The 27,346-nt window shown below is 37.9% G+C and overlaps 1 protein-coding gene across 1 annotated transcript in view; it reads right to left on the bottom strand.

Moving 5' to 3' along the window:
• PDSS2 (decaprenyl diphosphate synthase subunit 2) overlaps nt 1-27,346 on the bottom strand; it is a 255,269-nt gene that overhangs the window by 88,083 nt on the left and 139,840 nt on the right. Inside the window, exon 3 of the mRNA XM_082856030.1 lies at nt 15,025-15,223. Coding sequence (XP_082712156.1) covers nt 15,025-15,223 — 199 coding nt within the window. The remainder of the gene's footprint in view (nt 1-15,024; nt 15,224-27,346) is intronic.

Genomic DNA, 27,346 nt, shown 5'->3' with positions numbered 1-27,346 from the left:
ATTATATATTAATATAATTATACATAATATAATTATATATAAATATATAATATATATTAATTTTATATTATATAATTATATATTATAAGTATAATAAAATTCTCAACTTAAAAATTAGAAATTGAGAGAAGTAGGAGGTGGTAATGACCAAATGGCCAAAAGACATCCTCACTTACTGCTATACAAAGATGTCTATAACGTATTCTTAAGGAAACGATAAAGAAAAGCTGGGTACAAAACAGAACAACATGATAGGTATTTTTAAAACAAAAATGAGGTCAATCTATGTGTTCATATATGCTGAGAAAAAAGTCTGAAACAGTAAAATATTGATAATAATGATAATCTGTAAGTGGTAAGATTCTAGATGTTTTTAATTAAAATTTTTTCTTCAACTTTTCTGAATTGCTTAAATGTATAACTGCTTAGTATATAATGTACTATATTTTCTCTCCTTTTATTAGCTTGCTTTCATAATCAGATAAAATAAACCTACTTCTAGGGGGTGGGACGGGAAGAAGCATACCCTGTTTCAGTCTCAGAAAGGCTTCAAGCTAAGCTGTGTCCACAAATTGATTTATGGAATATAGCAATCAATAGTCTCTTGATTAGCAAAAATAAGATCTGTAAGTGGTGATAAGCATTCTGTGCAGAAAACTTGTGCCTTTCTCAATAAATGTGATTCAGGAGTACTGTCAGTCAGCATTTGACAGATGGAATAGACTCAACAGAGTTGTACATGCTTCACTAGTAAACCAGACCACTTCGGTTTGAGCAAAGGAGCGCCTATACTAAATTTAAAGTAAAATGCAACTAAATCTTTAGAAAAATGTTAATTATAAACTAATGTGGCCCAAATGAAACTCAAGTCAGCATAAGCTGAGTTGATGTCATAAGGTAGTATAGCTGTATTTTAATTCACTTTTAAAAGGTTGCTATTTACTTAATTTGCTTGGTATACTAAAACTGTGGAGGCTACTACAGATTTATAATCGTCTTTCAAAAACTTGCCCTGGGAAGGTTACTTTAATGACATTTTTTACTACAGCGTGGAATGAAAGGACAACGTGTGATCCATCACTCTATTTGGGAGGCAAATGAACCCACAGCCCCTCAGTCTTTAGTACTCTTAACAGCTGCTAGCAAAGGAAACAGTCATGTGTGCACGCATCTGCAGTTCTGATGGCATTAATTACACACGAATCTATTGCACTCCTCCCCCAATCCCCAGGAACAAATAGCAACGCATGAAGCAGTAGCAAAGGTAAAACACCCTTGAGGGAAAATTAATTCTAATATACATCTTGGGAGGAACAAAAGACAGATTTAGTGTAAATATGTTCTTTTCAAAGTGCTTTGGCATTTGAAGGGATACTGTCAAGATTTTTATTTTAAGTCACAAAAACTATATTGTCAGTGAAAATATTTTACAGAAAAATACTTTTATAGATAAAGGATGCTGAATAGCCTGCTAATGGTAACCAGAGTGGTTAGCTTCACTCCTCCGTTCCTCTTCATACAAATGGAGCACAAAGTATTTGAGAGCTGCTTTTAAAGAAGAAAGATTTACCTACATTACCAAGGTGAGATAGAGGACTGGTAAAGGAGTAGCGCTCTCCCATAGTGGCCAATAATATCTAACATTTGTAAAGCACTTTATCATTTACAAACTGGGTTTAAGCACTATCTGGTTCCAGGTAGAGTCCTCAGCACCCAGCCAGATCTTCCAGGTTGGCAGCCTCCTTGGAGAAGCAACCTCTGAAGAACACGGGGAGCAGAAGCAGTGGCCAAATAAGGGGTGAATCTACTCACCCACCACCTGGGCACACACAACCCAGATGAGCTCTAATCTGCATGCTGATTAATATAAATGAGTGGCTTTAATAAGCCACTGATGAAGTCGGTGAAAGAATGGTTCTCTCCACTCCTTCCTACCAGACAAGGACCAGGTTTAATGAAGACAATGATGAAAGGTCTGTTGCAGTAAACATACCACTAACTCACAGGAGTTCTGGAAGAAGCTTCTAACTCAGCTTTTTGAAGGGAGCCTCTTCAATGCTGCCAAATATGTAAGGCCGTGCTTATTTGTGGGAGGGATGGCAATCTGTTCTAGTGAGCTGGGAACTTCTTTCTGGCTAAGGGCGAAGAGCAGAGAGAGAAATGGCACTACCAGTAGGACAGGTGCAGCAAAAACTAAGCAAATTGGTAATCTTAATTTTTAATTTAGAACAGCTGATACATTGGTTTATAAACTAACTACTGGTAACATTTGTCAAAATGGTTCACGAAAACTCAGTGAACTCCAGAAAAGTAAAATCACAGCTGATAAAACTTAAATAGTCCACAAGTTCAGGAAAATGGCTTGAGTATGAAGTGTTGAAATTTAACATTATATTGGCTGGTGCACTCATTTCAGAAACATTTGCTGATAGCCTACTATGTACCTGGCACTGTACTAATGAGACTAGTGATGGCCATATAAAGGCCATTTATTTGTCTTTGATCACCTAGAGGATTAATACACAGATGAGCTGCATGACCTTGGGCCAGCACATCACTTCTTCGGGCCTCAGTTTGCATATCTAGGGAAGAGGCATCTGTGCTTTATCAACAGTAAGCCCCATGATCAGAAACACCTAAATGTGCAGCTGCACACATTTTTTATTCATAACAATTGTAAGGAATGGTCAATTTGCCAAAAATGTGGATTCCTTTTACTAGCAATACAAAAGTAATCCAAAAAAGTTGTTCACTTTTTGAATGATGATGCATGATTCTTGGCCTTATTTGTCACTTAACAATGAAAAATATCATTTATTTATTTAAACAATGATTAGGTTCCTGAAAAGTGGCAGATAATTTAAAATGCTGACATCAAGATGAAACTTTTCAGAAGAAATAAAGAAAAAGGAGATGCTTTCCAGTGGTTAAAAAATGGTTCTGCCATGTACCTTGCATTGCTACAAAAACTGTAAATAGTTGCTGAGGATTGCATGCTTAGTCATGAAACAAAGCAATTCTGTCTGTCATTATCATACAGCAGTCAGCTGCTTTATTTTCCACCTTCTCCAACATGAGAATTCCTGCACATGAAGTCTGTTGGACTCAGGACGGTCCACGTTAATATGCTCTTTACTTAAGGGTACTGTTACACCATGTTTTGACTGGACTTTCTCTGAAGAGAATCATGTCTGCCATTTCAATGATCTGTACACTTTTCCCCATGTAGCCGATAACCTGCATTTTGCTTTCACTGCTTCTTCATTTGAGGGTCCTCTCAGTGATGTTAACTAAGGCTTTCCAAGTATGATTTTACTGAAAAGTTAATCCCACTTTTGAGACGTTTACAATGTGAATCTTCAGAACACCAGCATCATAGTACAGTATTTCATGCAACTGAAAGGATGCTGCTGGCTAGAACACTGCTTAGTAGTACCAGCTTTCAAAATTTTTAAATTGTAACCCAGAGTAAGAACTATATTTTACATCATGACACAGTATATGCATACATGCATATGCACAAAAATGAGTGAAAAGTTCTATAAAACAAAAGTTTCATTATTCTTATTTTCTTTTGCATTTCATTAAAAAAAAAGTGTTGACAGTGATTTACTAAAATGATTTCACCACCCACCAATAAACAGGATGTGATCTGTGGTTTGAACCATTATCTTACATCATGCTGATATACGTCACGTATAGCTCATACTTTGGTCAGCCATCTGAATTGCAAACAAAGTCCTCAAATTTTCGCCATGCAGTTTAAACACTGTTATTCTGAAATATATTTGTAAAGGTGTTAACTTCTTTATCACTTTATAACAAAAACATGTAAATTAACTGAGTGTAAACAGGCAGGATAAAACAGAACCATTCTTGGGTACTATGGGATATATGCTGTTAGAGTGCATATCAATCTTGTTGGTTTACATTAACTGATGTTGACTATTAGCTTCAATCTTATTAGATTCATGAAAACAAATTGGTTTAGACCACATTGGCCAAAGAGTTAAATATTTCAGGATTTTTCTGGAATTCACACATACATCTTGCAAATTCCAGGGATACCATGTCCTTTGGGTAACACAGTTCACCTTTCAGCACAATCAGTTCCTCTTCAAATTGCCACACTGAAAAGCAGATGTTTGTAATTTACAGACATCCCAAGGTCGGCACTTCAAAGGCAGTCACAGAAATAAAAGCATGACTCATATGCATTAAAATCCATGCATCTTGTCTAAATTGTATTTCTTCCAAATATCTTCGCAGCTCTTCAAAATCTGTGATTCAATGAAATTCTAAAAATAACTGGCCCTACTAATACTGCATTCTAGAAAATTACATAATCCATTTTCCCCTCCTTTAAAAAAATTAGGTAGTAGAAACTTGAGACTAGCTGCATTGTCCCTTGAATCAAATAATGGATACCCTTGGGTTTGAAATTCTCAAATCTATAAAGATATACAATTGACTTTCAAACTGTTATCTCTAATGCTTAGCACATGCACACAAAAATTTTCGTTGAATTACCAGTACTCTTCTAATATTTGAATTCATTGTATAAATCTTAACTATTTAAAAATAAATTTGCAGTTACCACTTTGTCCAAACACTATTTTCAGAAATTTACATCTGCATATCACCTTATGGCTTAAAGTACTGATAAAATAAAGCCTAAGTTTCTCATCACAAATCTGCCATAAAGATGAGTTCACTAATTTGGGGTATTACTTTATTTATTTATTTTTAAACATCTTTACTGGAGTGTAATTGCTTTACAATGGTGTGTTAGTTTCTGCTTTATAACAAAGTGAATAAGCTATGGGGCGGATATTACTTTAGATTGCTGAAATATGCATGTCAATCTTAAGATCTCTGACATTTACAAAATATTTTGGCTTCTCTATTACACCTTTGATTTTTTTTTTTTTTTTTTTTTTTTGCGATACGCGGGCCTCTCACTGCTGTGGCCTCTCCCGCTGCGGAGCACAGCCTCCGGACATGCAGGCTCAGAGGCCATGGCTCACGGGCCCAGCCGCTCCGCAGCATGTGGGATCCTCCCGGACCGGGGCACGAACCCGTGTCCCCTGCATCGGCAGGTGGACTCTCAACCAATTCCCCCCAAGGGAAGCCCTCATCTTTGATTTTTATTAACAATTTTTTCTTGATTTCTTTGTTTCTCTTCACATTTAATGCCCTTGTCAGAATCTGGTTATATATTGTACCTTTACAGTCTTTCTTACAACACTCAGAACTGTAGACTATTGGCACTGGCAAGGAGGTAGGGGATGGAAATAATGCTGCCTTTATTTTATAGATGAGGAAACTAAGAAAACAAGTTGCCTTTGCTTAGTAGTTATTTCTCTAAAATGTTTTATAAAGCCCTATTGATGTTTGTATTGTTTATTCCAATATTTAAAAACCACTAGTTGTTTAAGATATTATAAATTCCTGTATCTGTAACTGCAAAACTGCTGGCAAAAAAGGCATCATGGTTCCTTGTTGGTTTGTCTTCTACTTTAGTTAAGCACGAGGATTTCAGAGCCGGACTGCCTGGATTCAGGCAGCAGCTCTACCATTTATTACCACGAGGAAATTATTTAACCCTTTCCTCTGTCTCAGGAGAGATTAAATGGGTTAATACGCAAAAAACACAACAGTGCCTGCTCATAGTAAATACTCAAAAATATAAGGTGTTTTTTTTTAATGTTTGGTAGTAATTTTAGTAACTATTAAATATTCTACATTATGAAGTTTCTAATTTCATTTCAAAACTGGAATATTAACACATTAGATAAACAATATGGAGGAAAAGATCTCAACTGGAATTCTAAGAGATAAAATGAGCTGTCCAATGTTAAATGGTGAATTAAAAAAAAAGGTAGGGATAGGAACTAGGTCTACAGACTTCTACTTCAGGGCTATTTCCATGACTCTTTGTAGCTTTATATGTCATCACTGAGGAATATAAAATAGGTAAGTGCTATAAAGCTCAACATATGATGAAAACATAAGTGATCCACAAGAGTGTAGCTGCTTAGTAATGAAGTAGTTAATCTGATATTCTAAACAGAGAAACTGTCCTTTAAAAACTAAAGATTGAACACAGACACACAGTATAGTTTTGATGTTTACTGATATCTGACTGACCTGAACAAAGAACAAAGACGATTAAGCCACATGAATAACAACAAACAACTTAATGCATTTTCCAAAATTCTTAAAAACAAAGTTCCTTGGCATAGCCATACTTTCTAACAAACCCACTTTAATGTTTTCACAGTTTACAATATCAGAAATGACCTCACGGTCAGGCATTTGTCAGTTAATGACCTGCTGGGCTAATGGCCTTCAGCTTTGCCTTGGGCACACAAGTCCTCCAGTAGGTCATTAGCTGCCAGAAAAGGGCTCTTCCCCAATCACTATTGCTAAATAAATAAAATTTGCTCCTGGGTTAAGGCCCTGTAAGCCAACTTTGGCTTAGAGTGAATTTTTTCGTTGAGTATTTACAACTCAGAGGAAAATGATGGAAATGCTAAAACCAAAGCTATATCAATAAAAGTAATGAAAAGTAGTCACGTGGATCCTTTTGGATGCTCTTAAATTTTCTTTTGCTTATGGTGTTCAAATTCAGTCTTAATTTAATATAGCAGGCACCAGATTACAAATGCACTGCATTTTGGAATTTCATCTATAAGTAAATTTTTCTGGAGCTTATACTACATTTTCCTAAAATAAAAGGCTATAAATGATGGCTAGGTTCCCAGGAAGCCCACAAAAGCTTAGTTAGTCCATAATATTAGAAATACCATATACTTGTAATTAAAAATAAGATTGAAAACCACAATCTTATAATACTTGCAACTAAACAAAATTGGAAAACAAAACTAAATAGGAAACATTTTTAAAATGATCTTTAAATGTTGATGGTTGCAGGGAAATTTGGTTTAATAAGAGAATAAGGGTAGAGACACTGGTTCTTTCCTATGCCTATCTCATTTCTAATTATAATTTTCCTTTTTCTTAACACAAGAGTATACCAAGCTTTACTCTGTGTTCTTCAACTCCAAGTTTCTTGGTTTATTTTTCCTCTTGAAAAAAGCAGAGAGAAGGCAAAATGGTGGATGGCAATTTTTCTTTTTTCTTTAAAAAAAAATTTTTTTTTTTTTGGCAAGTTTTCTGAAACAACAGGTAAAAGAAGAATGAAAATCTGGAGGAAAACAGCTGAAGAGGATGTGTATACATTTTGGAGACTGTCTAAGGTGAAATGAACTGAGTTGTGAACAGGAAGAGACAAAGAAAGGGGCACTGTGTACAAGTCTACTGGGTGAAGAAATGATGGTTGGAGAAGAGACTGGGATCAGGTGGCTGAGGATGAAGAGGAAGTAATCAGCTGTTCATCTGCCTAGTACTTTGTAAACTCTGAACTCAGGAAATTCCTTGAGTAAAATCATTAGAAAGGCAAAAGAAGAGTACTGAATAACTCAAGCTGGAAAATACATTTTTTTCTCTCTCTGGCTTTGGAGAAATAGCAATTTATGTCAGTGAAATTGGAGGGGAAAAAAAAGCTGGTTTAATTAATTTTACTTCTAGAAAGTGGGAAAAGGGATTTACAAAAATTGAGGTTGCCAAAGTATACAATGAGATTGCCATAATCAGTATGTTTCTACCTCTCATGGCCAACCACGGTGTGTGGTTCAACTGTACCCATGTCAGAGGGTGTATTTTTGTAGAACACAGACTTTTTTTTTTTTTTTTTTTTGCGGTACGTGGGCCTCTCACTGTTGTGGTCTCTCCCGTTGCAGAGCACAGGCTCCGGATGCGCAGGCTCAGCGGCCATGGCTCACGGGCCCAGCCGCTCCACGGCATGTGGGATCTTCCCAGACGGGGGCACGAACTCGTGTCTCCCGCATCGGCAGGCGGACTCTCAACCACTGCGCCACCAGGGGAGCCCAGTACACAGACTTTTTAAAAAATAGGTTTCTTTAAATGCCAGGCATATGGAAGAAATGCTTCTCTTGCTCTTTTTTTCTTGTCTTCAGGTTTCTGGTTTGACACAGACACTCAGAGAAGTGTCCATTTTGCATCATGGCATTTGACCTTCCTATGACAAAAAGATACTTCATTCCATTGTTTTATGGCACCACAAGGGTAAAGTTCAAGGTTTTAATGAGATAATACATTTTAAAAGAACATAATATTTTGCCTTTTTAAAAAATTTGTTGATTTAAGGCTGTGTTGGGTCTCCGTTGCTGCGTGTGGGCTTTCTCTAGCTGCGGAGAGCGGGGGCTGCTCTTCATTGCGGTGTGCGGGCTTCTCATTGCAGTGGCTTCCCTTGTTGCAGGGCATGGGCTCTAGGCGCATGGGCTTCAATAGTTGCGGCACGCAGGCTCAGTAGTTGTGGCTCGCGGGCTCTAGAGTGCAGGCTCAGTAGTTGTGGCACACAGGCTTAGTTGCTCTACGGCATGTGGGATCTTCCCAGACCAGGGCTTGAATCCAAGTCCCCTGCACTGGCAGGCATACTCTTAACCACTGCACCACCAGGGAAGTCCCTGTCTTCTTATTTCTAGCACACATCTCAAACATTTATCACTTTCACTTTAAATACAAGGAAGCAGACTCAGAATATAAATACAGTGTCTGTTTAATATGTGGCTATGTTAGCATGTGATAAGAAAAAAGCTGGATAAATTATTTTGGGGATTTTGAAATTGTAATTTTATAATAGTATTTTGACTTCTCTGATATGGAGATAGTTTCCTTTATCGTTACAACATATGACACCCCACTTACGTTCTGCACATATTTACTCTAGTCATGAAAATCTACCCTTGACTGGGTCATATGAAGAAAAGAACATTAATCATGGTGTCAAACTAAAGAGGATGAAAGCAATTAATTCAATAATTTCCACAGGTAAAATACTTGTGACAAGACTGTAAACACACAAGGTCACAATAATGTCTATTTTAAATGAATATGACAGAGAAAAACTTAAATTTCATATGACATAGTATGTTTTTAGGTTTCACTTTTCAACATGAACTTGAAAGTAAACAATATAACAGATAAAAACATCAAATAACCAATAGCAGCTGCTTTATTAAAATATATAGATGGTATAAAAGGAGATTTATATGCATAAATTGAGCGTATTTATACAAACAAAATTATTCCTTGTAAACAACATATTTATGCCTTTTGGAAAACAAAGTTAACATAAGAGAATACATCAGTTATGCAAGGACTACATCTGTGCCACTGGTTATTTAGAAATATAAATCACTAATGCTTAATAGAATGGCTCCCAGGAGTGACATCGTGACAATGTTCTGGGATGTTTAGACAAGACCCCAGAACTAACTAACTCACAGATGTATAATCATAGGTCCATTAAATGAAAATCACTACAAAGATTAAAAAAATAACATGGTGAATTAAATTCTTTAGATACTAGGGTCATCACTGTACATATAAAACACTATGTTTTTTTTAAAAAATAGATGACAAATAATAATATGCACAGTCTTATTTACACTGTGGGTTAATCTTAAAATACAAATCCAGTCTACAAGTAAACACAGAGACGAGGGAAAGCTCTAATGGTCAGCCAGATTTCTAAATTATAGTGCTTTTCCATGTTATGATTTTTCCCCAGTTATTCAGTGTGTCTCATTGATAGCTTGATGCTCAAACACTAAAATTTTAGATTCTGGCATGACCCCATCATTTCAGCATTCAGTGATGTTCTGCATGAACACAACATAGAGCAATTTATTTCAATGGAGTCAGGGAATTTACAGCTTAAAAAGAGGCATCTGAGGTCTCTTAGTTCAGGGTCTTTATGTAGTGAAGTACTAAAATAAAAAGTTGCCCTTAGGTCCCAAAATTGAAAATGAATGATAACTCAAGCATTAATTTTTAAACTCACTACTGAATTCAAAATCTTGTTAATTCACACGTACGTGACTACAGCTATAACAGTAAGAAGACAATTATCAGAGGATTAATATACCAATTTCTATACTTAGAGATATTTAAAAATCTAAGTCTTACCTAAGGCAATTACCTTGAAGACCCCTAATATCTTCAGGGAAAAGCCAAAGGGAGAATAATTGACTTTGCTAATTTTACCCTTGGCAATTATAAAACAGCTCTGAATTTCATATGACTGCAGAATACTTCATCTAATGGCCTGTCCCAGCAGAAGGACAGTGATAAACACATAATATAGAAATTCAGACAAGAATTCAGTAGCAAAAGAAAATGGGAAATTGGTAGAATGAGTAAGTCATAAAAAATTAAAGTTGCTACAAATATGCTAATTTTAATTACCAAGTTAAATATACACCCTCAAAGAAAAAGCAGACAGTTACTGTGGAGAAACAGAAAACTATACACAACAATTCTGTGTTATGTTCTACCTGCTCCCTTATTTCTGTGGCCTCTATTTATGTTGCTATTGCCGACAATTTTTCTTTCTTATAAAAGAAAATTAAAACATCATTAAATAGAATCTAACTTTACCAAGATATTAACCATATGTAGAGAGCTTATTTATCGCCACCTCTTCTTCCCCTTCAAAACCCCCCTTTTAGTAGTTAGTATTATACTTAACTTAGGCTTCTGGGAACTCATTTAATAAAATTATTCCTCTTCTGAGATAAAACTTTACTTTCCTTAAAAAAATATTCTAAGGGGAATATTGCCATGTATTTAAATGAAAGGAACTGGCTCTGAATATGGGAGATTTGCTTTATCAAAGAAAATTCTTTGATAAAGCATTTTAGTTACCCCTTACCATCTACTCAGTTTAAAATACTGTTCACATGATTTGGAAATCATCTATTATGATTAAAAGAGGGCTACAAAAAGCCTAGATTTGTAGAAGATCAATTATGGACCCCTGGACATGGTAGTCAAGGTCTTTCACAAAAAGTGAGCCAGTGAAGCATCTTTTGAAATTGACCTTGTAGAGCCTTCAATGACCCTTTGAAGAACAATGTGCAAAAGATCCATGTTTTGGATGAACGGGGTTGTGTAGAATAAAGGCTTCAATTTAACACACAACTATCAAAGTCAGAAAAAAACATACCATGGTTTAAAAGGGAAAAAAATTCCTCACCAGACAAAGGTTGATAAAATGCAAATCTAAAGGTGCAAACCTGTGCACAGACCGTGAAGGTACAGGGCTCACTGGAGGGGAAGGGAATGCCTGATCATTCTTATTCCAAGGAGAAGCTTCAGGCTGAACTGTTGCTTGGATATTCTAAGCTTTTTTGGGGGGGTGGGGGGAGTAAATCAAGTAGTGCTACTGAAATCCAGTGCCTAATGGAGCAGATGGTGGAGGTCTTAGACTCTGGAACATTTATAGTGATGCTTCTGAATGCAAAACACCAGGAGTGGATTTCACCGGCTGTGAATCTGATTTGATTTTGATGGGAACAAAGCCTCCATTTTCTCTGAACTTGAACCACACTGAAAGAAAGAATATGTGAATGATACAAGCTAGCTAAGAAAAAGGAACATATTAAATATTATTCCCATAAAGTGGTTAACACAAGTGAATACTTGTTTGTGTCATTATAGCATGTTAATAATATTTGTACTTAATATTTGTACCATCATCTTAACCTTATATAACATTTCATCAGAATAGCTTAAGTGAGTTAGATCTGATGATCAGAGCAAACAGATATAAATTTGTCTGAAGGCAATAAGCTTTTTTTTTTTTTCTTTTTTAATGGTAGGGGCCAGGCTGAGGGCTAATTACTGAAATGTGGACCTAGTTAGTATGTCCGTAACATCTCTTCCTCTCAGGTATGTGGGTCTAAACCATGAGTGGCCAGTGTGTGTGGCTAGTCATTTGCAGCTCAAGGCACCCAGAAACCATACCAGATCTGTACTTTCTGAGGCTTCCTCCTTCTCCAAGACCCAAAGTTCAACACAGACCATAGCAGGTATGGTGAAGAGGGAAGTTGGACAATGCAGTCAGAGAGTGGCTCCCAAGTCAACTGAGATTATTTATTATTCCATTTTATTTTTAATTTTTTTTTGTGGTACGTGGGCCTCTCACTGTTGTGGCCTCTCCCGTTGCGGAGCACAGGCTCTGGATGCGCAGGCTCAGTGGCCATGGCTCACGGGCCCAGCCACTCTGCGGCATGTGGTATCTTCCCGGACCGGGGCACGAACCCGTGTCCCCTGCATCGGCAGACGGACTCTCAACCACTGTGCCACCAGGGAAGCCCCTATTATTCCATTTTATACGGCCAATTCATTTCTTTCTTTAGCTTCCTTTTCAGATGAATATAAACTATATATTAAAGGTACCATACTATTTTCTCCCTAAAACCAGCAGGTCTGTCTTATGAAAATATGTGCTAGCCAAAAGTGGGATGGGAAGGTAGGGCAGAATGCTACTTGTCTCCCAGTATCTATTCTCTGCATCTTCCGGATTTTTGGTTGGGCACATGGCAACCTCACAATCGTTTACATTTCTTAGTCTCCCTGACAGCTAGGTGTGACCATATCATTAAATTCTAGCCAATAGGATGTGAGCAGAAGGATTTCAAATAACTTCTGAGAAACGTCTTTAAAGTGGTGACACTATACAATTTATTGTCTGAACTGGGCCATGTGAGAGTAAAAGAGAGTGCTAAAATAATTAAAATTTTGTACTTTTTGAAACTGGTATTTATTAACTAACAATTGATTTTATTATACTGGGGGACTTGTAACTAGTTCTATTCAAAAACCTTTTTCAAAAATAAAATTTCAAAAGAAATAAAAATAACATATATCTATGTACATTAAAATAAAATAAAAAAGAACTTCTTTATATTGATAATCTGAATATTAAAAAATAGTCAGTAGAATAATTATTCTTGGTACATATTCACATACTTTGTTTCTTAGCCATATCTGTCTCTAATATTGTGTCACTGGCATTTTTCTGAAGGATGTGTCTGTAAAAATATGGCATTTAAAAATAAAACTGCTAGCAATATTCTTCACAGTTGCATTTTATAATTAATTAATTTTAAATTACTGATATTTTAGATTCTTATTGGTAGACCATAATATTTTTAATTGAGAAAGATGCTCTTTCTACAGGTTCTGAGTTACTTGGTAAGCTCAGAGCAAATTTTCTAAATGGAAGAGACACTCAGTTCTAATTTTTTTTTTCACATTGAAAAGTGTAACTATTCCACCCCAAATATTTTCAAGGTACTGTCTTCTTGCTTCCTTCAGAGTACTCTCCTTTGACAAATATTTTTAAAAGATAAAACTTGTCAAATAAATTGACTCTATGATTCTTTTGAATGTTTTGCCAAAATTAGATGCTGCAAAGTCTAGGCCTTCTCAATTTCATTTCATTCATGTATGTGTATAATTTATTCAAAATAGGAGCACCACCAAAAGATTCTTCCTGCAAGATGAAATATTCCCAATCAGAAGTACAGAATTGCAAATTTTAATCTTGTAGAGCATTTGAGTTCTTACCATTTATGTTGTTCAATTCCTTCTTTCCTTCTGTAGGGAAAAATTCCAATGGAAATTTTGTTTTCATTAATTGCAGTTCTATAAAAGCTTCATTGGGTGTTTCAGTTGTTGAACACTTGATTTCAGATTTCCACTTGATTTTGAACAAAATGTCACCAAAACTTTGATGAGCCATTTGTAACAAAGTTCAATACCATTGTTGGGTATAAAGATTTCTAAAATCTGATTGATGACAGGCAACAAAGAGAGAAGGCACATATTGTGGTGCTGAACTATAGAGTTTTATACTCAATATCAGCTATATCTCCCAAATCTTGTAGTCCAGAGAGTCTGATTATAAAGATATTTGTAAATTTTTGTTAACAATAGCTTCTATTTCAATTAGTAGAATGTTGATGTTTGTTTCGATGCAATTATGAATTATGGGTGTGCCTCAACCAGTTCCAAGTCCTCCATAGATTTCTCGAGATAGTAAGACGGTCATTTTTATCACAACACTGTATGTGTTTCACCTAAATTTGTACCTGTATTAATATTGTAAACTAACAATTTTATCTTTCATGTTCAACTTTTTTTTTAAAGTCTTTATTGAATTTATTACAATATTGCTTCTGTTTTATGTTTTGGTTTTTTGGCCATGAGGCATGTGACATCTTAGCTCCCTGACCAGGGATTGAACCCACACCCCCTTCACTGGAAGGCGAAGTCTTAACCACTGGACCACCAGGGAAGTCCCTCATATTCAACTTTTTTTTTTTTTTTTTGTGGTACGTGGGCCTCTCACTGTTGTGGTCTCTCCCGTTGCGGAGCACAGGCTCCAGATGCGCAGGCTCAGTGGCCATGGCTCACGGGCCAGTCGCTCTGCGGCATGTGGGATCTTCCCGGACTGGGGCACGAACCTGTGTCCCCTGCATCGGCAGGTAGACTCTCACCCACTGCGCCACCAGGGAAGCCCAAGGAACTTCTTAAATAAACAATACTGCATCTAAATAATTGAATATTGTGCAACCATTAGAAAGTTTATGAAAAAAGTTAATGACATGGGAAAATGCCCACATCATATATGCCATGAGAGAAAATAGGCAGGATTAAAAAAAATCTTGCACATGTAAGTTCTCACTTATGTTACCCCCAAATCCACATATATAAATGTATGAATAAATAAACAAAAGAAGACTGAAAGGAAATACATGAAAATATTAACCAACAGTGATTATTTCTGGATAGTGAGATGATAGGTAATATTTATTTATATCTTTATATTGAATATTTAACACTACCCTATAATTAACAAATAATTCCATCTGTAATCAGAAAAAAATAGAAATTAATTTCAAAACTCTTTCCTAGCATTTACCAGTTTTAACTGGTGTTGACACTGCCATCATCGTCATTATCATCATCACAATTTTACTAAGCATCTATGTGTGGGGAGTTGAGGCAGCAGGGTGTCCAGACCTCTGTGGCTCCTGCAGTCAACCAAAGGCCATCCAGATACAAGCAAACCCTGCCCAGTTTTACCTTGGTGTTCTGAAGCAGAGCTAGTCCATTGCAGGCATTTGCTAGAAGAAAGTCTCCACTCAGGATAGCTATTTTATTTCCAAACTGCATGTCTTTCAGTGGCCCATCAGAAGATTGCAATTCATCTAAATTTACTATCCCACGATGTACAAGGAGAGCAGTATGGATAAGTTCTGTGATCTCTGCCAAACTTCTTTGACTAAAACATAAAGGTAAGACTTGTCTGAGTATAAAGAATACCAACTTATCACTAATGTCAGACTTCAGTTTTCAACAACAAAATATTTTATAGATTAGTGTCTCTTTTTTTAGATTATTCCTTTTTCATGAAGTTTTTTTCTATTGCGATATAATTGACATATAACATTATATTAGTTTCAGGTGTACAACATAATGATTTGGTATTTGTACATACAGTTGACCTTTGAACAACACGGAATTGAACTGTGTGAGTCCATTTACATGAGGATATTTTCAATAAATACTTAGGTATTATACAATCTGAGGTTGGTTGAATTTGCAGATGTGGAACCACAGATATGGAGGACCGGCTATGGGCCTTGAGCATCCGTGGATTTTGGTATCTGAAGTGGGTCCTGGAACCAATCCCCCGTGGATATCAAGGGAGGGCTGTATTGCAAAATGAACACCACCGTAAGCCTAGTTAACATCTGTCACCACATATAGTCACAAATTTTTTTTTCTTGTGATGAGAAGATCTACTGTCTTAGCAACTTACAAATACACAATACAGTATTATTAACCACAGTCACCATTTATGCATTATATCCCCAGTACATTATATCTCATGGCTTTTCTTTTTAAAATAACTAGAAGTTCGTGCCTTTTGACCACCTTCACCCATTTTGTCTCCCTTCCTACCCTCCACCCGCCCCCCGACCCCAACCTCTGACAGCCACCAATCTGTTCTCTGTATCTATGAGTTCAGTTTTTGGTTTTGTTTTGTTTTTTTTATATCCCACATATAAGTGAAACCATACAGTATTTGTCTTTCTCTGACTTATTTCACTTAGCATTTTGAAGCTTCGTGGGGTTTCTTTTTGAAGGTTTCAAATGCACTTTTTTTCAATCATGCCATATTTTAATGGGTACATGGTACTTTTACTTGGCATCAATTATGAGTTGGTTTTGAAGCAATTCAGTATTATACCAGCTGGATGACTGATGAGCACTGATCTCTCCATTCTTTTGGGGTGACTCTGCTAGCAGGGGACAGGTTCCACAGTATTCCAATTTGTGTTGCTGCATATACCCATATAGCAACACAAAGTGGCCCCACTAGTATTACCAGTTTGTCATGGAAATCAGGTGTACGTTTCTGGTGTCTCTGCCTTGCCATTGTTAGCTGAATGCTTCAAACTCAGGGAAACATCATGAAGCTGAAGACAGAAACTGTGGCAAATGCAGCTGAGGGTTTGGTGTAACTTCATATCAAGCACCCTCGCAAAGACACTTGAATGAAGTTTTTATTAGAGGCCTTTCCACCAAGTAGTTTGTGACCCATAAGCAGATCCTGACACCTTTCTTCTCTCTACCATTCCCCATTCTCTATCCCACGAGTCACCAGGATTCCCCAGAGAGAAGCTGACCAGTAAGGGCCACCCTCTACAGTTCCATTTAGATACTTTGTCCTCAGTATAACTTTAAGATTTATGAGAATTCTTACTGGTATCAAATAAAACTCCAATTTGAGTGGGAATATAACTTGTGCCAGACATTAGGTTAAGCACTTTTATGCATTATTACTTTTAATCCTAAATGCAAAGCTGTGGGATTTACAGACATGAATAGAATGTGGTCTCTTCCTTCAAGGACCTTATCTTTCAGAACAAGAACCAAGATATATATCTACAGCAGTAATTAAAATAGAGAAGGCCCTTGAGGAGCTTATAGTATAGTGCTGTATCAGACAGGATTTCAAGAGATGTTTGTTTTCTTTTTTATACTTTTCTATAGTTTGTACCTTTTCTATAACAAAAGTATTACTTTTATAATCATAAAAAATTAACAATTACTATAAAATTTAAACCTCATAACCACCCTATGATAGGTATTACTAACCTCTTTTTATAGGTGAGAAAATTGATGTACAGTTTAATGACTTGCCCAAAGGCACACAGTAATACAGAGCTAGAAATCCATTGAAATCTGTTACAAATGGCCCCATGTGAATCACGCCACTTCGTTTCCACGCTCCTGTGTAGTCCCCTCCACCCTAACTTTGGGCTTCACCATGTGACTTACTTTGGCCAAAAAGACATTAGCACACGTGACATAAGTAAAGCCTTCTAAGTGTTTATGCATTAAGGCTTGTCCAGTGCAGTCACACGAGTGACCCCAGAATGTAAGAAATAAAATGGCTGTTTCAAGTCACTAAATCTTAGGATAGTGTGCTATGAAGCAATAGCTATCTGATACAGAAACTGGTATATCTAGGAGCGGGTGCTGTTGCAAAAAAAGCCTAAAATATGTGTCAATGGCTTTGAGTCTGAATGTTTGGGGCTAGAGGTAAAGGCTGAAGAAATGGCAAAGTCTTAGTAGAATCTGGAAAGGCAGTGAGGAAACTGTTATTGGGGGATTGAGCAAAAACATATGGTGTTATAAGGTAGGGAAACAACTTGCAAAACTTTTATCTGTGGTAACTTGAAAGACAGAAAATATACCTAAGTATTAAAAAGTAGGTAGTGAAAGTGGAGAGATCAGTGGAGGAAGCTGTAACAAAGGCCCAAGTAACAAAAGGGTTTGACCTAAAGGTCAAATTTAAGCATTTGACCTAGAATAACAGCCTTAGACAAGGAGACAAATAAATATAAAACAATCTAATAATAAATATAAGAGACTCTTCTCTCAAAAAAATGTAGTACTTGTTTAACAACTACAGTACAGTAATTACATAAAGATGCAATAAAATAAAGGAGCCAAAATACTTGGCATATACAAAAGAAAAATTACGTTTCTGATTTACTTCCCTTGCTTCAAAAAAAAAAAAAAAAGTAAAAGAATATGTAAAAATGACCCCGTGTACATACTGTATCTGACTACAAATTGGGGGTGTAGGAGAAGATGAACCAGTGAGTTAAACAGCTTCTGAAAAGAGTAGATTCATGGTTTAGATTAAAACCTCACTACATCCCAAAGAAAATCACCAAGGATGGAGCCTTATAAGACTATTGAGAAGTTAACAGAAAACATTTTTGAAAAGGGAGCTAAAATTTAAAACTATCCTTCAAAAGAGTGACTAAAAGAAAGGAATAAAAATATATTTTATTAGTACCCTGCAAATATATTCTAGCTTACAAAAAAGTTCGCTGCTACATTTCACAAAAATTGCACAATGAGATTATGAGCAAGTATAAAACTCAAGAAGGGTTAAGCACTGGATAAATCTCTCATGCAGTTCAGCTTATGAAAGAAAGTAATAACCAGGGAAGCAGAAGTTGTAGGTGTTTTGAATTACCCTAAGGATGAAAATGAATGATTGGGAGCTTTTAATAAAGACATCTATAATCATAAAACTGCATTCATTAAACAAATGGCAATCTTTAAATGCCACATGGCCAGAAACAACAAAAACAGTGGTAATAATAAAAGTGAAAAACCATAATATGTACAGTACCCACCATTCGCAAAGAACTTTCACTTATATTATCTACTTGTGATTCTAATTACAGCAGGTCTGGGAGGTTAAAGACCTGGTCGGAACATTCAGTTTATAAAGGACAAAGCTGGAACTCAGAGTCACCTTGTCATAGTGACCAATGATAATTTAAAATGTTTATTTGCCTAATGAATAGCAAATGGTGGTAGGGGGCCAAAGTCACCAATGTTACCAAGATTGGTATATGCCCACCACAAACTTGTCCAATTTTCATCCTTAGTTCTAAGCACTACAGAAGAGAATATTTCTAGGAGAAAGTATATTATGACTAGACTTGACTCTTTTTGTTCATAGTAGCTAGGGAAAGTAATCAAGTTGTTTCCAAATCATTTGGTTAGAATCAAATCAAGTGATTTAACTCAATCAGGAACCTAGATAACAGTTCTACCTCTACCTATAACAGACAGGTCGTGGGCAAATCCCTTAAACTCTCAGGTCCTTGGTCTTCTGAACACTGAAAGGAGGGGAACTGGAGAAACAGTCTCTTCCAGTTCTAAGGTTCAGGGATTTCAGTCCTAAAATTTAAGATTCAGCTCTAAAATTCTAAGATTCGGGGATTAAAAAAAAATTACTTAGACTGGTAGTTAATAGTTAAAAAGAGACAAAATTATTGCTATTATTGGTACCTACTTTTCTACAAGAAATAGAAATGAACTGATTGGTCATCTTGAAATCTGTCCTGCAATTCCACTATCTAGTATGATGCTCTCAACTTCTAAGATTTTACCATTAGATAAACAACTTCAGGCCACATTACACAAGAGTTAATTTAGCATACAGCAGAGAAGCAGTGACAATATGAAAGAATCTGGGAATTTTTCCTTTTCATTATCTTATTCCTATTTTAGCCACCCAAAGCAATCTAGTAAACTTTCAGTGTACTGGATTTTTAAAATTATCTTGTATAAAAGTCTTCATGCGATCTTATGTATATATGTTTTAGTACTTGGGTATTTTTCATGCTAAATCTTGATTGGAAAAGAGTCACAAATGAATACTGCTTATGTTAAGTAATCAGAGTAAGGAAGTAATTACTACATTGAATGTAACCCCGAGGATTAATCAATGTTTTTACACGAATTTTCACCGAATTACTTTCTTTCAGTTATATGTTAAACAACTTAACCTGCTTTGATCCATATTCTTCCAACCATTCTCCAATTTTTTTAGCATCCTAAGCTTTAGAAATAAGATGGCAGACATTGCTAGTTACCTCTTCACTCTCTCCTTCCTCACAACTAACATACCTGTAGTTATAGCTGGAGAGACAATGTACTCATTTAAAAATACTCACCTCCTCAAGATCCCTTGAGGCTAGAGGGGATTGTGTAGCACAGTCTGGCCAATGAATGTAAGCAGAGGTCCACTAGGTGGAGTTTCTGAGAAATCTACTGAGTTTCTGATATAAGAGAACAGATTCAGATGGCATGCCTTTGGCATTTTGAGCTTACCTCTTCCTCCTGTTTGGTTATAGCCCAGCTGCCTGGGGGCACAATAGAAACTTTAAGGATCCTAAGAGGGCCCCCAACCTAAGGATGGTAGAGCAGGAAGAAATGAGAAGCCTGGACCCCTGATGACTTCTTAGGGCTGCACCAGCTCTGACATGCCCATCTCTACACTTCTTGTTATCTGAGACAAATAAACACTGCATTCCTTTAAGCTACTGTTTGCTGGAGTCAAACTCCTAAAAGATATGGTCAATAAAAACTATACCACAGGGGCTTCCCTGGTGGCGCAGTGGTTAGGAACCCGCCTGCCAATGGAGGGGACACGGGTTCGAGCCCTGGTCTGGGAAGATCCCACATGCCACGGAGCAACTAAGCCTGTGCGCCACAACTACTGAGCCTGCGCTCTAGAGCCCGCAAGCCACGACTACTGAAGCCTGCGTGCCACAACTACTGAAGCCCACACGCCTAGAGCCCATGCTTTGCAACAAGAGAAGCCACCACAATGAGAAGCCCGTGCACTGCAACGAAGAGTAGCCCCCGCTCGCCACAAATGGAGAAAGCCTGTGTGGAGCAACGAAGACAAAACAAAACAAAACAAACAAGCAATGAAGACAAGACAAAACAAAACAAACAAACAAACAGCTATACCACAAAAATGGTAAAGAAGACATTTTACGTTCATATTTCTGCACTCTGGTTTTATTCACCTAATATTATCTCTTGGAGATAGTTCCACATTATTTACAAATAAAATATCGCCTAGTTCTCTTTAACATCTCTTCAGAGGTCCATTGTATAGATGTGCCATACTTTTGCTGCTATACGGTGAATGATAAATTTTTGTTTAAACAATTTTTAAGAATCAGCCCATGCGTCACTTCTCTGAAGTCTTCCCTCATTTCCCCAAAGTTAATTCCTTCTGCGCTTGAAAGCCTTCGAACATAGCTCAGTCATTTGTTGTACTATGTTGTAATTATTACTTTTTAAAAAATTAATTAATTATTTTGTTTATTTATTTTTTGGCTGTGTTGGGTCTTCATTTCTGTGTGAGGGCTTTCTCCAGTTGTGGCGAGTGGGGGCCACTCTTCATCGTGGTGTGCGTGCCTCTCACTGTCGCGGCCTCTCATTGCAGAGCACAGGCTCCAGATGCGCAGGCTCTGTAGTTGTGGCTCACAGGCCTAGTTGCTCCGTGGCATGTGGGATCTTCCCAGACCAGGGCTCGAACCCTGGTGTCCCCTGCATTGGCAGGGAGATTCTCAACCACTGTGCCACCAGGGAAGCCCCTGTAATTATTTCGTTAGCCATATTTCTTCCTGCTCTCTCTCTCCCTCACAACACTGTAAATGATACTATCCTATTTCCCTAGCCTGCCTATAAACATTTGTTAAAAGAATAGCTCTTTACTTAGCAATCAATTTTATAAAGGTAGAGGGAACAGCTATCATTCTGAGTTTCAAAAGGTGAGGAATGATATAAACTAAAAAGTCAGATTTATAGAATCAGAGTTGGAAATGACCCATAGGTCAATTAAGCTCAATTAGCCCCTTCCAGGGATGAGTAATCACAAATTACACAGGAGCCAGGTCTGCTGATGAACAGTTTTAATTATCAGAAATTGTTCCTAATATTAACTTGAAATTTCTTAAAATGTTTTACATGTTTAAGTTGGTGTTAAAATAATACAAGAGTCAATAGTGTTTCACCACACAGGCAAAGGAGATAAAAGATAATACAGTCTTCTTTCTCTTTCTTTCTTATTCTTTCTTTTTTTCCCCTCCTTCCTTCTTTGCTTTCCTTTTTAAAGATGCATTTCTTGAAAACACTTTTTATTTTGGGAATTTTCAAACATAACAAAAGAAGAAAATATAGCATAAGAACCTCTGTGGACCCTAATCTTGTTTTAGATACACCTTTCACTCTCCTTCCAGATTATTTTGAAGCAAATGTCAGACATCATGTCATTTCATCTGAAAATACTTCAAATATCCTATTTTTTAAAAGGCCTAACAGCAGAAATGGCTCCCACTTACTAAATTACTTTAAGCCAATTAGTTACTGTATGCCAAGCAAGTTTATATAATTTTGCCAGCATAATAATAATTCAATTAACAGATTAATAAATAAAATAATGTAAAACTCACAGCAGCTCTCTGAGGTAAGCATTATCTCTATTGTATAGAAGGAAGCTGGGTGGGCAGGCTAAGTAACTTGCTCAAGTCTAGCTGGTAAACTGCAGAGCTGGAGTTGAAGCCCAGGGTTCTCTGATTCTAAAACCCAAAACACAAAATATACAAAATTCCGGGTGTTTCTGAAAGTATTAAAATGGTAGGCAAGAGTCATTTATTTAAAATCATTTTACTTGAGCCCTAAAAGGTTTTTTTTTTTTAAGTTGGAAAATTGACTTTTACGTTCACGTGGGAAGAATAAATTTGAAAATTACAAAGAAAATTTTGGAAGAGGCCTGTCATTCTAGATTTTAAAACTTATTATGAAGCTATTGCAATTTTTAAAAGAATAGTGATATCACAAGAACAAACTAATAGATTAGTGGAATCAACTCCAGAAAGAGATCCAAATATATTTGGAAAATTATTTATGGTAAAGATAACATTTCAAATTGTTAGGGAAAAAATGGAATATTCTTACAAAAACTGTTGGGGCAACTGGCTATCGATTAAAGGAAAAAAATAATGAAGTTAGATACTTACTGTACTCTGAGGATAAAAATATATTTAGCTGGATCAAATATATAAATGTGAAAAACGGAACTATAACTTTAGGAAAACATTCTTAGGACCCTGGGCTGAGAAAGCCTAGCAAAATAAAATGGGAAGTCATGAAGTCATAAAGAAAATAATGGATAAAATTGAGTGAAATATACAAAAATGTTTATATAATAAAATATAGGTTGATTTGAAATAACAGATTTGAAATAACATATTTGCAACACATACAACAGACAGAAGATTATATTCAAAATACGTGTGGAGCTTGTCCAAGCTGGACGAGAAATTAATAAGAAAAAGATAAACAGCGCAAGAGCAAAATGGGAAAGGAAATGAAGAGGTAATTCCAAAAGAAACACAAATGGTCAAAACCATATAAAATGATGCTTAACTAATAATTTGGAAAAGGAGTATTATAATAATAATGAGATAATATTTTTAGTCCATTAGCTTTGCAAAAATGAAAAGATTAGAAATGAGGCAAGCAGGAAGATGAAGAAACAATGAAGTCCACCACTTTGTTCCTTTGTTCAAAACCCTCCAATGGCTCCCCATCTCACTCAGGGTAAAAGCCAAAGTTCCAACAATGGATTCCAAGGCCCAACACAATCTGTCCCTGCTCCTCTAACCCCTTAACTCTCTGACTTCATTTGCTACTCTCTTCCCCCTTGCTCACTCTCCTCCAGCTACATTAGCTTCCTTGGTGTTCCCTGAACAAGCCAAGCCTGTTCCTACCACAGGGCCTTTGTCCATTCCTCTGTCTGGACTAATCTGCCCCTATATATTTGTGAGGTTTCGTTACTTGCTTCCTTCAGGTCCCTTCAAAGTGCACCTGATCAGGAGGGCCTTCTCTGACTACTCCACTTACAAGAGCAACCTTCCCCTTCCTGCCGGCACTCTATATCTCTACTTCCTGCTTTTTCTTCCCCTCCATAGCACTTATTGTCATCTGACAAACTAGTTATTTCATCTGTGTTTTGCTTCTCTCTCCAGGGTCCCATAGAAAGAAAGCTCCATAAGAGCAAAGAATGGAGAAAGTAGAGGGGAAAGCTGATATGAGCAATAGAGTTCCTAAAATACACTTCAAAAATACCAAGATATCAAAAATACTAAGATAGCAATAATAAAAAGGAAAAGTATATGCTTTTAACGCCAGGTGAAAGAAACTTTCATGGTGATAACTTTGTCAAATATTACTTTTTAATAAGTAAGCTAGGCCCAAAGTCCTAAGACATTTATTCAATTCATTGTAAAAATTACAGAAACATAGTGATTCTCCTATTTTGTCACTTACTCGCATAGATATCTTTGAATTTTAGGTTTGCCACAACCACAGCATTCAAAACTAATCTTGCTTCATTCCTTCATTTGGCAATGAGAATTGTGATTTTAAAAACAGTGACTAAACCCAAAATCTCAAAGCTGTAGGTTGCAGTAATGGTAACTTCCAAATAGAGATCAAGTCACAGATTCAAGGGCTGAAACATTGCCCAGGTCTTACTTCCAGCTCTGACCACACACACTAAGCAATCACTCATGAGGACCCTGCATCTCTTTTAGGAAAGCTCACCTGACATTCTAAGTTAGAATATATAGAAAAGAGGCAGAAAGCAAGAAGTCTTTGCATCTGGTCTCATTCAAAGAGATTAGATATCCAAGCAATGTTAGAATCTTGCCATGCCATGAAAACACACGGTCTGGAAGTGAGGGGGAAGAAAAGACAAAAAAAAAAAAAAAAAAAAAGGGAAGTCCCGACAGTTCAGTATTGATGGATTCTGTAATTAGTTCCCTCCATACCTGCCAACCAATCTACAGAGAGGTGAGCTGCCTTCAGTGGTGGTATTCATACTTGAGAAAGCAGAGGATGTTGGGACTCAGCAAAGAATCACAATAGTTATTACTAGAAATTAGCCAAACAAAACAAAATTTGTGGGACTTCCCTAGTGTCACAGTGATTAAGAATGTGCCTGCTGGCAAGAACTTCAAGATGGCGGAGGAGTAAGACATGGAGATCACCTTCCTCCCCACAAATACATCAGAAATACATTTACATGTGGAACAACTCCTACAGAACACCTACTGAATGCTGGTGGAAGACCTCAGACATCCCAAAAGGCAGGAAACTCCCCCACGTACCTGGGTAGGGCAAAAGGAGAAAGAAAAAGCAGACAAAAGAATAGGGACGGGGCCTGCACCTCAGGGAGGAAGCTGTGAAGGAGGAAAATTTTCCGCACACTAGGAAGCCCCTTCACTGCTGGATATGGGGGGTGGCAGGGCGGAAGCTTCAGAGCCACAGAGGAGAGTGCAGCAACAGGGGTGCGGAGGGCAAAGCGGAGAGATCCCCACACAGAGGATCGGTGTCGACCAGCACTCACCAGCCCGAGAGGCTTGTCTGCTCACCTGCCAGGGCGGGCGGAGGCTGGGAGCGGAGGCTCGGGCTTCGGAGGTCGGATCCCAGGGAGAGGACTGGGGTTGGCGGCGTGAACACAGCTTGAAGGGGGCTAGTGCACCACGGCTAGCCGGGAGGGAGTCCGGGGAAAAGTCTGGAGCTGCCGAAGAGTCAAGAGACCATTGTTTCTGGGTGTGCGAGGAGAGGGGATTCAGAGCACCGCGTAAACGAGCTCCAGGGACAGGCGTGAGCTGCGACTATCAGCGCGGACCCCAGAGACGGGCATGGGACGCTAAGGCTGCTGTTGTCGCCACCAAGAAGCCTGTGTGCGAGCACAGGTCACTCTCCACACCTCCCCTCCCGGGAGCCTGTGCAGCCCGCCACTGCCAGGGTCCCGTGATCCAGGGACAACTTCCCCTGGAGAACACACGGCGTGCCTCAGGCTGCTGCAACATCATCCTGGCCTCTGCCGCCACAGGCTCACCACACATTCCGTACCCCTCCCTCCCGCCGGCCTGAGTGAGCCAGAGCCCCCTAATCAGCTGCTACTTCAACCCCGTCCTGTCTGGGCCATGAATAAATGCCCTCAGGAGACCTACACACAGAGGCGGGGGCAATCCGAAGCTGAACCCCAGGAGCTGAGCGAACAAAGAAGAGAAAGGGAAATCTCTCCCAGCAGCCTCAGGAGCAGCGGATTAAATCTCCACAATCAACCTGATGTACGCTGCATCTGTGGAATACCTGAATAGACAACAAATCATCCCTAAATTGAGGCGGTAGACTTTGGGAGCAACTGTAGACTTGGGGTTTGCTGTATGGTAGATTTGTTTATTGATTTGGTTGCTCTCTTCCTTTTTTTATATATATAGATATATACATACATTTTTCCATTTTCTCTTTTTGTGAGTGTGTATGTGTATGCTTTGTGTGATTTTTGTCTGTATAGCTTTGCTTTTACCATCTGTCCTAGGGTTCTGTCTCTCCGTTTTTTTTTTTTTTTTTTTTCTTTTTTTTGCGGTACCCGGGCCTCTCACTGCTGTGGCCTCTCCCATTGCGGAGCACAGGTTCCGGACGTGCAGGCTCAGCGGCCATGGCTCACGGGCTCAGCCGCTCTGCGGCATGTGGCATCTTCCTGGACTGGGGCACAAACCCATGTCCCCTGCATTGGCAGGCAGACTCTCAACCACTGCGCCACCAGGGAAGCCCCGTGTTTTTTTTTTTTGGTATAGTTCTTAGCAATTGTTATCATTGGTGGATTTCTTTTTTGGTTTGGTTGCTCTCTTCTTTCTTTTTTTTTTTTACTTTTTAAAATTTTTAATAATTTTAAACTTTATTTATTACTTTAATAACTTTATTTCTTCTTATTTTATTTTTTCCTCGCTTTTCTTCTGAGCCATGTGGCTGACAGGGTCTTGGCACTCAGGTCGGGTGTCAGGCCTGTGCCTCTGAGGTGGGAGAGCCGAATTCAGGACATTGGTCCACCAGACACCTCCCAGCTCCACGTAATATCAAATGGCGAAAGCTCTCGGACAGATCTCCATCTCAACACTGAGACCCAGCTCCACTCAATGACCAGCAACCTACAGTGCTGTACACCCTATGCCAAGCAACTAGCAAGACAGGAACAGAACCCCAACCATTAGCAGAGAGGCTGCCTAAAATCGTATAAGGTCACAGACACCCCAAAATACCACCAGATGCGGTCCTGCCCACCAGCAAGACAAGATCCAGCCTCATCCACCAAAGCACAGGCACTAGTCCCCTCCACCAGGAAGCCTACACACACCACTGAACCAAACTTAGCCACTGGGGGCAGACACCAAAAACAACGGGAACTACAAACCTGCAGCCTGCAAAAAGGAGACCCCAAACCCCTAAGCAAAATGAGAAGACAGAGAAACACACAGCAGATGAAGGAGCAAGGTAAAAACCCACCAGACCAAACAAATGAAGAGGAGAAAAACGCCAAGACATATATTAATCAAACTATCAAAAATTAAATACAAAGAAAAAATATTAAAAGCAGCAAGGGAAAAACAACAAATAACATACAAAAGAATCCCCATAAGGTTAACAGCTG

The sequence above is a fragment of the Leucopleurus acutus genome (assembly GCF_964270905.1).
Source record: "Leucopleurus acutus genome assembly, chromosome: 15".
Classification (NCBI taxonomy): Eukaryota; Metazoa; Chordata; class Mammalia; order Artiodactyla; family Delphinidae; genus Leucopleurus; species Leucopleurus acutus.
Note: the sequence above shows the minus strand (reverse complement) of the source record. Positions and strands in the feature narration are given on the sequence as shown.